At 43.4% G+C, this 15,566-nt stretch overlaps 1 protein-coding gene across 5 annotated transcripts in view; it reads right to left on the bottom strand.

Annotated features, from left to right (window-relative positions):
• ctnnd2a (catenin (cadherin-associated protein), delta 2a) overlaps positions 1–15,566 on the bottom strand; it is a 232,771-nt gene that overhangs the window by 74,461 nt on the left and 142,744 nt on the right. For all 5 annotated transcript variants that reach the window (XM_070985662.1, XM_070985665.1, XM_070985664.1 and 2 more), the window contains one exon: positions 159–291. In XM_070985662.1, the coding sequence (XP_070841763.1) occupies positions 159–291 (133 nt within the window). The remainder of the gene's footprint in view (positions 1–158; positions 292–15,566) is intronic.

The following is a 15,566-nucleotide window of genomic DNA, read 5'->3' as shown; positions in this document are numbered from 1 at the left end:
GAAAAATTCAAAACAGCCAGAACTTTTTAAAACTGCAACTCACAGGAGTTATACATACCTTTTTATGGCTTTCATCATCCAAATCACAATCATTCCTTTCGCTACAGCCCTGATCTTAACCAAATACTCACACAAACCCTGAAAACACACACACAAACCTCAGCTTTGATCTTGTTGTCTCCAAAGCAGAGATGCTGTAGGTAGGCTGCGGCGTTGGACTGCACTGACGGGAACTGGTGCTGTAACATCTGGATCACCTCTGGCAGCTCCGGATCTCTCCACCCAAACTCTCTGCAGAGACACAGACAGACAGAGACGCTTTGATTCCTGCAGCACTCGAACAAAGCATCTGGCCAGAACACAGGAGATTACCTGAAAGTAGTCCAATAAAATCAGAGACGCTCTTCCCAGCGTGCCCATATTCACACGTTCATGCCCGCATTCACACACGCTTACATATACACAATTTACACAGAGAAAGACAGACAGATAAAAAGACAGAGTATGAATAACAGAGATTTAAATGTCAAAATCCACTTTGTTCTGTTGTCTTATAGGAAAGAGCTTTAAAAGTTGAGCAACACAGTGGTTCAGAAACAATGCAAATCATACACTGAACGCCCAATTTGTCAAAACACTGTCATTGTCCCAGACACTGGAAATGACAGCATGTGAAGATGAGGCCAGCAGGTTAAGCAGGCATCCATGAACACTACAAATAAATATGTAAAAGTCTGGCTTTACCTTGATTTGCACATAACTTGTTGGGTATTCTCTGAATGTCTTTAAACCCCCTATGGCCAGATGATTCAACAAATAATGTCTTTACAGAAGCTTTACAGCTGTGTTTGAAAATGGTGGCTGCTACGTCTGAAAAAGACAAGAGTCACTTACAAAAGCCCCCCTGAGATCCAAGGACACAAACACATCATGTTATTGTCTGCACAGTTTGACTGGCATGCGGTTTTTATGTGGAACACAAAATGCGATGCGAAAACCCCCCCAAACATCGAGATGATTGTTGAGAACCAAAGTGGTTGGCAATAACAAGAATCCCAGAGACGACTGTGGTGAAGGGCAAGCTGAAGGCCATCTGAATCATCTAGATGTAGTGTAACACAACGGAAGAAATCTAATAGAGAATTTCAGTACAACCACGACACAAGCCTGGAAATAGTTTTGGGTTAACTTAGAAAACGAGCTAAAAAGTTTGCACGATGCAGCATTCCTCATGTGTGCATGCTGTCTGCAGTGTGAGTGGTGTGAGTTATGTTCTATACTTTCCACCATTAGGAGTTTACACTCCTATGAGCGCACTGGACAGAGTGAAATAAATGTTTTCTCCCTTGGTAATACCCAGGAAATGGTCTCCTTTATTGTATTATCCCTCGCTGATAATTGTTTTGCTCCAGTCCCCCAAATGAGGAAATTATGAGTGTGCGACAAAGTGTGGGCGACTGTGCGTCTCCACAATCCACTGTAATATTTTCTCCAATAACCACTCTGTAAACTGTTTCTCTGTTACTTCTTCGGCTCTCTCCTTCTCTCGCTGCTTTCAGAAAACTGTCAACTCTCAATGAGATCCGAAGAAAACCTATGTCGAAATTTTGCGGCTCCCATTGATTGTGGTGTTTGAGGATTGATTTTGTTGTTTCTGCCTTCATGCTCACTGTTCTGTGCCAAAACGCGGCTCACTGTAATCCCCATCAAGCTATCGTGAAAAACGTTGATTTATTTTGCCTCCTAGCTCAGCTTCCCCAAACATGAAAATGTGGTAAATATGGGACAATTGACCCGCCTGAAGAGTGAAAATTGATGGGGTAGAGGACTGAGTGTGTGTGTGTCTGAAGTTTTTGCAGCAGAAAATGAAGCCTCGACACAGCGCTCTCATCTCTGTCAGATCAAGCGAATGCGGTCTATGAAACATCTGTGAAAAGCAGAGCATTCACGGGGAGTAAACATGGCTCTCAAAGATAAAGCAAGCTCCAGCGTGGACGGCTCTTTATCTGCTGAATGATAAGTGTTCATTCAGCCATAAAGCAGGACTGAAGGAGGGAGGGAGAGGAGAGATAGAGAGGGGGAGGAAGAGGGAGGGATTCCCAAGGCATTTAGGGGATTTAGGAGGAGAGACCCTCAAACAACACTCCTTAAATCACACAGCCAGATAGCATCAGGGCAGTTTGTTTGTTTGTGTGTGTGTGTGTGTGTGAGTGTGCAGCAAGATTAAGATAGGATCATGATGTGTGTTTATGTGGACACAGTTGTCTCAGTTTGCTCATGTGTGAGTTTATGTGTCATGCATTTGTGTGTGCGTGCACGCATTTGCAAGTTTCTTCATATTCGTCTGTCTGTACTTCAGCATACGTACGTATTTGACGATGTGTTAATGTGCATGACTGTGTATGCGTTAGTTTGAGCTTGTGTGTGCGTGTGTGTCATCCATCGCCCGCAGCCTCCCAGCTCTGTCAGTGTAGTTAATAGAAAGCAGAGTGATCTGCTGATAAGATAAGCATCATGGCTCGCCATTAATTAAAAAGCCCTGGTAGGGAGAGAAACAGAGTGAGACAGAGTGAAAAACAGAGGGAGAATGAGAATGAGGAAGAAGAGTTAAGGGGGGAAAACCAGAGCATTCGAAGGCAACTGTGGGCACAATGCGCGAGAGGAAGCTGGTAGGAGATAAAACTAAAAAAAAAAAGGGGGTAGAGAAAGAGGAAAACAACCTTCAGATGAGATGCCAGTCATGTCAACACAGGTGCTAATGAGAGCTGCAGCCCTGGTAGATGCACCACTAGGTGACAAGCCAGTGACGTCAAACAGCAGGATGCATGCTGAAAGGGAAGAGGAGCCCGCAAAAAGGAGAACTGATCAAACAGGCAATGCCAACAAAACTGCGGGGTTCACACTAAATACCCACATGGCTTTTGAGAAGTCTGCAACACAATATTCTGCCATTTACGTGCCATATTCTTTGTCAATCTATCATTTTATGCCTCGCGTGCTAATAAATGCAGCACAGAACAATTTGTTGACTAGCCTTTTTTAAACCTGAGCTACCTGTTCCTGATACAACACACCGCACATGAGGATAAATTAGGTGGCAGCGTTGCCGCACAGAGCTCAGTGTTCCTGGTAAGACGGGTTATTTTGCCATTTCTTGAGGCATGCGGAGGCGTGATGCAGCGAAATACTTTCAGTGGAAACACTGGGTATGGCAGGAGCACAATCTGACACACTGAGAATAAAGGCAGGTGGCAAGGGGGTTGATGGGGGAGGGAGCGAGGGAAGGTAGAGGCAGAGACAGAGTGATATAACTGGGACATAAGAAAAGACCGCTGTGTGATGGTAGGGCTTTGATGCAGGCGCACACAAACGCACACATGCACGCAACGGAGGGAAGAGAAACGTGATAGAAGAGTAAAACATGAAAATGCAGGCATTATCAAAGGCTTTCTTTCTTTTCATGAAATTTCTCCACACAGCTCCCTCTTTTCATGATCACGTCTCATGAGACAGCTGAAATCCCAACATGACCGCTGATGTAAAGTACACACACACCATACATGTGGTGACATAAAATAATGCTCATCTAATGTGAAAAGTCACTAATTATATACACACAGACACACGCAGATTGGTGATCGGTGCGGTAAATAATTCCAGTCTGCCTGGTTAGAGGAAGGCTGAAGCTGGAGGGAGAGTCATGAGTGACAGCAATACGTCTTCCTCTTGTTGAATCATTCATTGTCATGTTTGCCGTATCCCTGAACCCAAACGGATGAAATGGCAGAGGCAAGGTGTGGAGGGATGAATTATGTAATGGAGACTATGATAAATAACGACAATGCTAAAAAATGAGCGCGGCTGGGTTATGAAATTTAGTGTCTTGCGTTCATGAAGAGTCAAACGGCACAGAAAGGCAGCTGAGGGGAAATCTGAATTATACATCTATACCTGTCCCCACACTTGAATTACATATTCATATTTACTGTCAGGCTTTACACAGATTTAGGTTTGGAGTTACACTGCAGAAGTGCGCAACAGCTTCAGAAAAGTCACTTTGTGGCCGACCCTGACCTTTGATGTCTCTGCAAATACATTAATATTTCAACGTACAATCTTTAATACGTCACCTGTATCAGACCTAGTTTTCAACGCTACAAACACAAAAGATAACAGGAGACATGATATGGAAGACAAAAGCCCGTGTGTGCACATAGTTAATGTACAGCAATGCAAAAGAAAGCATTTGAGTTCAGCGTCACTGTGTCGGGCAACATTGGTGACTAACTTCTTAAGTCTCATTTATTGAAACAACATGGTGACATGTTTGACTGTGCTGTAAACATCCACAATTGTTCTTTTCCTGTTGCATTATTGAACCACAGTTGCCATGACACCAGTTACCAAAGGTGCTGCAAAACAAACCGGGACTGAAAACATTGGTTTTAATGGGACCACTAAGACTGTTCAGTTGCAACATTTGCACAATCCAAGATTTACAACCCACTGCGGCGCTGTAATGGATCTGGTCTTATTCTCCATCTTCACAACCTCATTTGATTGCATATACAACTCAAGTGTACATGATTGGGGTCTCCCTTTCTGAATCACATCCATCAGCAGGGCCCACAATGCATCTGGAGTGACAACTCCACACAGGAAGCCTGTCCTGCTGGCCTTAATCTGATTGGACAAGGCCTGTCATGTCTGTTAACTGATTGGAGGGTCAGGAATGGACAGACTGGCAGTGTGAATACCAAAGCAGATGCTAATTAGGACCTGAACATCAATCTTCATCACTATGAGAGAGAGAGAAAGTGAGACAGAAAGAGGCAGTGGGGGGGTGGGGGGGGTTTGAGAGAGAGAGAGAGAGAAAAGGGAGAAAAAAATCAGGAAGAACAGAGCAGAAAGAGAGAAAATGCAATTTAGGTAATTTACTGCCTTGATGATCAAATTTCTTGTGTTACTCTGAGGAGCTGAATAAGAGTTTGACTTTGACAGAGGAGCAAATGACACACTTTTCAAATATTGGCTTTTAAATCATTCTAGCAGTCCACACTCACCCTTTTCCACTTCCCCTCTGTCTGTTTTCCTCTTACTATGTGCACTTTCTCTTACCCCTAAAATAAACACTTTCTACAGCACCTTTTCATTCTCACTGATGGCACTTTTCTTAGAGTTTCTGCCTCTGGATGCCAGTAATCTAAGGGGGTGTGACAATGGGTCAACACTTGAATTTACAGTATGTGTAAGAGTGGTATGGATGTGAGTAAATATGGCATTCCTTTATAGAGCACACCTAACCTGTACTTTTATTTCCACACATCAGCTCCTCTGTGCATCTGTTCACAAATATATATGCTCATGTATCTGCAAATGCTCCTGTACGTGTTCTCAGGTAGAGCTCACTGGTGAAGGGAGAGTCAATACTTAGCAATTCCACCAATAAACAGCAGTCAGAATAAGATGCAGGTGAGGGTGCACAAACATTGACTCAAAGTGTAGTCCCGGGTCTCTTTAATTAAAAGCACAACTTAATTAAGATGCTATCTGGGAAAAAAAACATCTCTGTTAATGCTGTTGATGCTGATAAAAGCTTGAAAGGGAAGTTGAAGTTTGTCTTTGGCTCTCATAGACATGTGCAGCGAGCTGAGATCTGACAAGTAGAATCATACGGACAGATTGTTATGTCGATTTGGGGCATTAGATACACTATTATTCATCTAGAATATTATTGACGTATTAATACAAAATCACTATGGATGCTAGCTTTAACTTGTCTGCGATATCTTCTAGGCTCTCATGGCCTTGAGCAGAGTTGCATGTTCTGCACAAGCCATTCTCTTCTGCTAAAAATGTCTCTGTGTGGTGCTCTGCTGCAGCTGGAAGAACCGAACACAAATCCCTGCCACAGTAAAGGGGATCAATGAAAGGTGGGGAAGAGAGAGGGTGATGCTCGTAATAGCTGGGCAGACAAATGGATAGATAGAGATGGGTGGATGGAGCCGGGGATGAAACCCATCCAGAAATAAACAGAGGACAAAAAAAAAAGAAAAAGAAATCTGTGGTGAGTCAGCTGCAGTGAAAACAAATCATCTCTTGTCACCTCCCTCCTCCTCCTTACCTACTACTCCCCAGTTACTGATAGGCAAATGGAAATTGCTCCGGTAATCACAGATCACCTCTCTCCATGGAAATAGAAACATGAGCTGGAAGTATTTATTCCACACGGAAGGTAACTCTTAAAGAGAAAAGCAGACGAGAAGAAGAGAGAAGAAAACCGAGAATAACAGCAAGAGAATCTGCTGCGAGGAAGGGAAAAGGAGATAAATGATGAATGGAACGGACAGAGGAAGAGTCGTCTCTTCATGTCTTTAGTGGCCACACGTGGCTTCTCCTCCTTCTTCTTTACCTCTTTTCGTCTGCACACACCTCCGTCCCTGCTTTCCAGTCACTCTCTTACTCTCTCTTTCTCAAGGCGAGTCTGGAGTTTTTCCACCCGAAGACCGTGCAGCAACCACACAGACGAGGAGAAAAATCAATACGCTTTCTCTATGGCATCGTCCAGCTGGGAATAGGAGGCTGAGGAGGTTGAATAAAAGCGAACAAAGGACGGAGTGAGAAGAATGAGAGGTGTTGAATGAGACACGAACGCAATGGAGAGAGAGATGATGGGGGAAGAGCTGGTGATGAAATGTACTGTATGTCACTAGCAAGCTCAAAGAGAAGTTGAGCAATTCTAATATATTTTGACTTTACATTATTATCTACAGAACTGTAATTACTATCATTATTGTATATTGTACCAAAAAGTGCATGGTTGATCGAAATTAAGATACTTGTTCTTTGCATTTATTAATGCAAAGACTAAGTAGACTTCCAATTATTGATGACAAGCTATTCAAACTGATTGACAAAGTAATTATGGTTCTTCACTGAGCATCAAAAAATGTCTTCGATGAGTTCAAAAAAAAATCTTTAGACCAGTAAAATCTTTGTCTTTTAATTGTGTGATTTTCAAGTAGGAAAGTGCACTTCATCTATAATTCTTGTACAAGTGCTGAGTTAGTAGGAGGAGTGATTATGCAAAAAGTGTCAAATCCAAAGCAGAACTCACGTACAGAAGGAAGGGGAGATGGTGCTTTTTATCTTTGAGTGTTCCTTTGGATTTGCTCTGTTCTTTCACTCTGTCATTGCTCTACTGGCCAAACACTTTCCACCAATTTACAGCAGTTTATGAACATTGGCTTTTTCTACTCGTTGCCCTTTTGATAATTTGCTCTGGATAAATGTGTCTACTTGAAAATTAAAATGTAGAAAAGTCATTTCAGACAGCGTGTGCGTGTGCACGTGTGAGGCTGCATGGGTGGGGTTGATGAAGGGGAACATTAGTGTGCGGGGCCATGGAGCGATTTGCCAGGGTAAGGAAAACACAAACGCCGGCACTAGTCCTTGCAATTAGCTGAACACACAGAATTGGAGCCCTAATCGAATAGGGCATTAAGCTGACAGACAGGTGTTCATTTACAAACACACTCAGAGAAGGGTGTGCGCGCATGTACATACACAGCATACTGAATACATACACACACTGCAGTTCAGCAAAGACGCGCACACTCACCTGCATATCTACATTCAATAAAGCACACACACGCATGTGCCCACACAAGCGCGCAACCTTGCATCGTGCATGTGCATTGAGACGCACATACACTTTCCTATCTACAAAGAAGCAAAAATGCACACATATTCACACAGCTATTATCCTACATTTGCTGATCGGTAATTTTCAGCCCAGTGGCACTATTCCCCTGTTACACAGTGCAATTACTGGATGTTTACACAGCCAAACAATAGGCCAGTGAAACATACACTCAGTCAAACATTCATTAGACGGGCCAATAGAAACTGAGGTGACCTAGACCATTACAGTGTATCACACAACACCCTCATTAAGATTGAGCTGTGTATTCTATTGTATCCAAAGCAAGAGCAAGGCAGAGCCTGGTTCCCTCAGAACATCTATTCAATCAAAAAACAATTTGGTCGTAGCAAGAGATACAGTGTAAAACGAGTAGATAGAGAAACGTAGATAGAAAACTATAGTTCTGTGTTACTGTAAATCACTGCAAAGAGGTCTGTTCGCTTCTGATACAGCTCAACACAGGAGAGATCTTGGCTGATTATAATGGTTTTCATGGTTTGCGTCACTCCAAATCCACACAATCATGGAAAAGTAGAAGATTGGTGGGCCTCAACAGGAAACTGTAGCTCATGCTCCACTCACAGTAACATGGTCCTGCAGAAGACATGTAGATATGCAGTATTATTAGTAGAATTTACATTAATAATACCGATTTACTGATCCTGATGGGTAATTTGTTTTGTCTCTTTCCCCTCCTCAAAGGTCAGAACAGTACCAGCAGAGCTGATTAAAGATTAGGTTTGAGAAGACCACTCTGTAGCTTGATTTAAAGCAGAGGAGTACCAGTCCTCTTTAGGCTGGGGCTGGTTTTTGCACAGACTGATGAGAGAGCTGACATCAGTGAACCACCATCAGCAGAATGCACTGCAATAATGTCAGATAAGATTGAGAAGAACCACTCTAACTTCAGCAGTGACGCAACACAAGTGAACAAATTGACCAATCAAATGCCCATCCACTACACTCAGCCAATCATAGTACAAGCAGAAGATTAAACTGGTGGATGAAGGAGAGCTTTCTCAAAAATTACTGCCCCATTGTCTCTTGATTTGCGAGCCGAGATGCAATCATGTCAACTAGACTGCTCTGGCCTCTGAATGAAGAAAGGTTAGCTATTTTTACTGTGATGATGCTAATGAGGATGCTAGCCACCTATGCACGTGTGTGTGTGTGTGTGTGTGTGTGTGTGTGTGTGTGTGTGTGTGTGTGTGTGTGTGTGTGTGTGTGTGTGTGTGTGTGTGTGTGTGTGTGTGCATGACCAACAAATGCACCTTCATGCTTCATCCCAACTGAAGGTCATTTTGTGTGTCCGCGTGCATCACACAGCCACAAATTATCCAGAATTATTCTGCCATGTGAACATCACACTGATAAGGTCAAGCTGGATATTAGCACCATCTACAGCTGTGTGTGCGTGTGTATACATGTGTATGTGTGTGTGTATGCACATGGGTGTAATACATTCATCCGCTGTCAGATTCACATTACAGAGGAGACATTTACTATAGAGGTCAGAGACCTGTGCCTTGACATTAAACAAGAGAGGCAGATAACATGTATACTCAGAAGCACATACACACAAACACACACACTTCTTTGCTCCCTTTGACAGTATTTTCCCCCCACACAAACACACACCTATGCAAACCCGTGAATCCTTCAAACTGCCCACACACACACAGGGTAAATTTACTTCAGCACTGAGGCGCCCCACTTACAAAAAGATCTTTGCCACACACCTTGTTTTTCTCTGTTATTTCATTTTCTTTTTTTCCAATCTCTTTCTTTCTTTTTGAACACATTCTGTGCCTTGTCAGAGGGAGGGGTACTGTATATAGGAAGCTAAACCAGAACTAAAACACCGTAGATGAGTGGAGGCCACGGTGGCAAGCTGCACAGCTCTCCAAAAAGCAACGGATGGAAAGAAGATGAGGTGCAGGCAGAAAGCTGCAGAGAGGGATTTTCCAGTGTGCTGAGTGTATAATGGGCATATACTGTACACTGTACACACACGTACTACCATATGTCAACTGTCTGAACTATGATTGCCCAAGACAGTTTTCACACGCTTTATGCGGTGTGCGTCTGAATATGAGAGAGTTAGCCCACTGAAAACTTCCATTCAGAGTCTCAGTTAGTGGGAACTTTCATTGATCCTCTTAACTGAGGCCGTGTCTGAATGTTTGTTAGTGCAAGGTCAGTCTATTTTTGTGGATGTGTTGCAGGGGCATCACGGAGATCTCATCACAGAGTGTTTGACGGTGTATTTGGCTGTGATTGTGGGTGCATCATGATGAATCATGTTAATTGGCTACTGGGCACAGATGCCTAAAACGCCTCCCACTGATACCAAGAACTTTGTCGTGCACTTTTTCTCTAAAACACCAGATTAGAAACACACATGGCCATGAAATCAGGCTTAGTCGGTGTCATTCTGGCTCTTTTCACTAGGTTTTTCTAACCCCTCGCCTCTATAATGGAAAGTGGGTTTCTCATTAACATGACCTTTGAGAAACCAGGTTAATGCAGAAAATAACCCAATTACTTAAACGCATATAAATACACTTGGCTCACTCCCTTTGATGGTGTCACTCTTTGTTGTGTCATCTCTAAAGTGATGTGAAGGGAAATTATTCAGCTTTTCAAAAGGACTCTTGACTGAACCCTTTCGCTCTCTAACAAGAACAGTAACTTCACACTTTGAGCGCCTCCATCCCCTGGACCTGTGGTTGGTCGGCCCACTCAGGGATCCACCCGTGTCTGTGATTTAAATAGGTAGGAGCAGATTTGCCCTTTGGCAGCCATTTATACCTTGCAATAATCACCATAAACTTTTTGCATTGTCAAACTCCCACGTTCAAGGTCTGCTGTTGCAGAAGTTTTTCCAGACCTGCATCTCCTCTCCTCTAAAGAACAGGCAGCTGTACAGCCCTTCTATATCTAGCCCAAAACGGCTCTGCGATTCATTTTGATTTGCCTCTGCCTCGGCATTGCAGGGTAATTGTGAACTTAGCTTACATTTCACCTTGAGGTGGCTAAACTCTCCTTGGGCGCTGTGTGAGTTTGGGTGGGAGCATATTAATATTTCAGTGGTGCTTTGTGTGGAACGTGTTTGTGTGTGTGACCGAAAGATAGTGTAATCAGCAAGATGACGCAAGAGGGAAGAAAAAGTAATAAACCAGTGATTAGCTTCTGCACCTGCTATTCTCATTAGTTCACACTGGGGCAATAATACAGCATAGAGAAGTTGGAGCAGTACTGTATTTGCGAAAAGCTGTGCAAGACAATACAAAGAACACGCTGATAATGATGCTGACTAGGGAGATGATGACATAAAAAGTAAGAAGATGGTCATGACAAAATATGAATAAGACAACAAAACACGGTATAAAATGAATAATTAGGAGGATGACGAACACGTCGTGATCGTGACATTGATAATGCTGATTAGGCTGCATCAGAGTGTATGAACGCAGATGACGGTGGAGCAGGAGAAGGTGGATGTGATGATGATAATCAGGATTAAGGATGATTAGACTGACAATGTGACTGTGATCAATGATGATGATTACATTGAGGGAATGTACTATTTCCCAAAAGTGGCCAGCTGCATTTAAAGATTTTGACATGTCTCACACACACACACACGCGCACACACAAATACAACCTTCAAAGCGGATTAAGTCAGACTAAAAGCAGTCATCCACTTCAAGTAAGATGGGGAGGGAGGAAAGTGAAGAACAAGGAACAGAGCTGTGTAATAGAAACATCACATGCCGCAGCTCCAACATGGCTGAGGTCACGCAATACGACAGAGTGCAGACTGCACTGAGTCAAACGAAAGATTTCAAAGGAATACGGACACAACTGTAGAAACATCGACTCGTACTCGTTCCTGAGGTGACAGCCATGATTGTTCATTTTTCACCTTTTTAATCAGGATGATCTGAGGATGGGTTTATTTGCTGCCTGATATTCACTGAGCAACCTTTCAATGACACAGACGACTGCATTCTCTAAAGTGGTATAATTTAGTGAGAAAACGTTTATTTTCCACATGTCCACCCATCCCTGCAAAATGATTGCTGGCATGGCAGTAAAACCCATGATGGAAGAGGGGTGAAATTGTAACCTAGCTCAGACAATGCCTGTTTGACAGCGCTGTGGCAGCTATAAAACAATAAAAATGTGTAGCTGAAATTGCCCAAAATCATTTTGTTCAATGCATTTTCACTGAAGAGTCCTGATTGTGGTTTTTAAGATTGATTGCGCTGAACCCATGAGCAGCCCTTCAACCTTAAAATGACAGCTAATTCTGACGGTATTAAATGCAGCGTGGCACAGACCTGGCATGAAGATTTGCACATAATATTGATCTATTGTGACATAAAGATGAGGTCAGCTTGTGGTGTTTGTGTTGACAAATGGCAATTCAAGAGGGCAAAATCAGTGAGGTGATTCAGGAAAATAACTCAGCAGGTACAAAATGTACACAGGGGAGCATTCATGAGTGCAAGTTTGTGCCACAAAAACACACGCATGTACTCTGCACACACAGGGGGGTAACACAACCCCAACAACCTTGTCCGATGACTCATACAAAGGCCTGCATCTGTGACTCAATTCACCACGCTCTCTCTCTTCCTAAGTGTTTCTCCTCTTCTCCCTCTCTGTCTTCTACTTGTTCTCTTCCTGTCGTCATCCTACCAAGATTAGTGTTTCACTTGAGTCATGTTCCGAATGAAGCATCTCTCTGGCTGACAGGACAGCCTTTGTTGATATTATGAGGTGAAAAGCACATGCACACACATAAGCGCAGACAGAAAGGCGCACTCGGATGCAAACATGTACGCAGGACTTTTGTCAGCGTGGTGAGTGGAGCCTCAGGAATCACTTCATGGCCTGTGGCGACAAAAAAAGGGGGGGGGGGTGTGAATATGGGGAGAGAGCTGCAAAGAGAGAGTGTGAGGGAGAGAGTGGAAGGCATTAAAAAAGGGGATAGACTGGCTGCATTAATAGACACAAAGGACAATGGGGAAGTGTAGGAGAACTGTGTTTAGACTGAGAGGGCGGGAGAAAGCACTTTGGGTGCCGGATGAATGCTTACACCTCCTAACCCATCATCAGTGCCGAGCCTTCTCTACCTGCAGGAGTGTGATGAGGAGAGAGAGAGAGAGGGAGAGCGATGGATGCATGATGGAGAGCGTTTCTAAATCGAGTCAGCACCCCAAGGATGCATTGGAGTTATTTTGTCATGACTCAATGAAAACATTTGGATTGACTCTGCAGATCGTGCAGAGGGTCTATGATGAAAATCGGAGAGTTTCCCAGCGTGAAAATAAATAATGAAATGAATAATGAGACAGCCGAACACCTATTTTTACACGGTAGATAGCAGTGTTTCTCCTGATAGTAAATAACTACTGCGGGGTGTCCTGACAATGGCTACCATCAACACAGTGCCATCAATTAATTTATTTGGCTTTATTCATGGATTCAGTGGATGCGAGTGCTTTTCCAGGAACACAGTCTGATCCACTGGGAACTGAGGAGCTCCACTGGTACAGTTGAGGGGGTTAAGGGCCTTTGCTCAAGGGCACTACAGTGGTGGGTGGTAAGGAGGGAGGTTCAAGTGCTGCTGTTTCTCTCTTCTCTCTCCAGATTTATCCTGACAGCGTGGGGGTCAAAGCAATGACCTTCTCGTCACAAGCCCACAGCACTGCCCCAGCAGACTGAACCGTATTTAGTTTCATGTTTATGGAGCTTTTCTTATAGTCTGTGTTTTTCCCTCTCCATTCCACTACAATATTGACATCTGCTTTTTTTTTTTTCAGGGCCTCGCTGGAGAACTTTAGTATTACATGTGTCAGAATGGTGTTTGAGAGGTCTTCTCTCTCAGCCAAGGAGCGAAGAGAAATCTCATGGAGATAAAATTAGAGCAGTAACTTACAAAGAGGCAAAAAGGTCAAAAGAAGCATATGTGGCTGATAACAAAGTAAGTTTACCGTACTTAGACTTCTGAAAAAATAGTATGCATCTCTGTTTGCAACTGCTTCTGTAAAATCATCGCTCGCTCAGTTAGCTGCTGCTTTATCCTTTCTGCAACACACTTTAATGAGTGTGCCAAAAACAAATTTAGATTAAGACCAATGTTGGTAATATTCCAAAAATTTTGGAGTTTGTCAGTGGGCTTCTCAGACATGACTGTAATATGGAGGTGCTCTTGTAGCTCTGCAGCTGACTGATACTGACATGGCAGCATGACTAAATGTGATGACCTATGACAAGAAATGTGTGCAATTAGAATTTCAAATGAGCACAACCATGACACACTTGGAAGGGCTCCTCCTCCTACGCTTCTACAACGAATGTAACTTTGCTTTTGCAAGTTACATTTTTACTTAATCAGCATGTTCCCTTATTTCCATGTATCCAGCTGCTTTCCTAATCTTACATTCTGTACTCCTGTTCTCCCAATTTCAGCTTTATTTGAGCTCTCTGGTCATTACCGAGTCCCGCTGGGTCCAATAACAAGCATTCACCGCTTGATTTCCTCCAAGCAACTCAGCCGAAAGGTCAAGATCCCTCTCCTGCGCAGGAGATATACAACTCACTGACCTTAACATCTGCAGCCCCATGGAAGACTGAGCCTTGCTCAAAGATAGCAGTGGCATGCAAGATGTACAACTGCTTGACATTAATGTCTGTGGTGGATGTTAATAAAAGAGGTAATTAAGGACAAGATACATCTCTCTGAGTGGAAGGTCGATAGAGCTGAGTTCATGCGAGACTGCGCTCAAGTCCAAGGGAAAATAAAACCTTGGTAGCGCCGTCTCACGAGGGCCGTTCCACTGATAGCTCTGTGCTACACATGTAACAGAAACCTGCCGGCATTCATGTTAAATGTAGTCTATGCTCACGCTGACCAGCACCCAGAGATCCATACAGAGAAAGCGTGTCTCACCTGGAATATTGACTCATCAGAACATACAGATAGAGCTCTGCTTAGTTTCTATCAGTGCAGCCTTAAGACTCTAGATAGAGCGAGCATGGTTAGCCTGAGTTGCTCTTAAGTACGAGCTAGAGGAGAGGTGAGGTGAAACGAGGCGTGGGGAAGAGAGAAGATATACAATAATTCTGCTGGTGTGACATTTTCCCATAATCCCTCCCAAATGCGGCCAGTGTCAGGAGACAGAGCAGCAGAGAGGTGGTGGGAGGAGGAGGAGAGATGGGAAGCATCTATTGCCGTACTTCTGTTGAGCATGAAGCAGCTGAAAAATCATATTAGAACCTTTCTTGCCGAGCCTATAGATTAGTTTGTAGTGCTGAATAGGTGCGTTTGCACGTGCATGCTCGCTCCTGCGCGTGCGTGCGTGTGTGAAAGGTTTGATGGATGTTAATTGACGAAATGTTAGTGGCAGCAATTACCATAAAAAACAATAATGTAATGATTGGATCAAAAGGACATGACAGATTAATTAGCCACTGCACAGATTAGAGCGTGCACACACACACACACACAAATGCACAATGAAAAAAATTGAGAACAGTCCACGCTGTCTTTTCTGATTTCTTACTGCCCGAGAGCCAAATATCTAATTATTAGCCTGAGCCTCTACTTTATGTGTATGTGCAAGTCTCATCTGTGTGGCAATTTCTCCCATTTATCTAAACACTTACATTTAAATGCGTGTGTAAGTGTGCCTCTGCCCAACGGCCACCCACCTAATACGCTTCACCTTCTATCTCCCAGGCCTCAGATTTCGGGTGAAGCTCACCGCAGCAGAGAAGAAGGCAGACACACAGGGTTGTTATCATTCCAAGGTCACACACACATACACACACGCACAAACAGATAGGC

The sequence above is a fragment of the Chaetodon trifascialis genome, chromosome 18, assembly GCF_039877785.1.
Source record: "Chaetodon trifascialis isolate fChaTrf1 chromosome 18, fChaTrf1.hap1, whole genome shotgun sequence".
Classification (NCBI taxonomy): domain Eukaryota; kingdom Metazoa; phylum Chordata; class Actinopteri; order Chaetodontiformes; family Chaetodontidae; genus Chaetodon; species Chaetodon trifascialis.
This window is presented reverse-complemented; position numbering and strand designations above follow the sequence as displayed.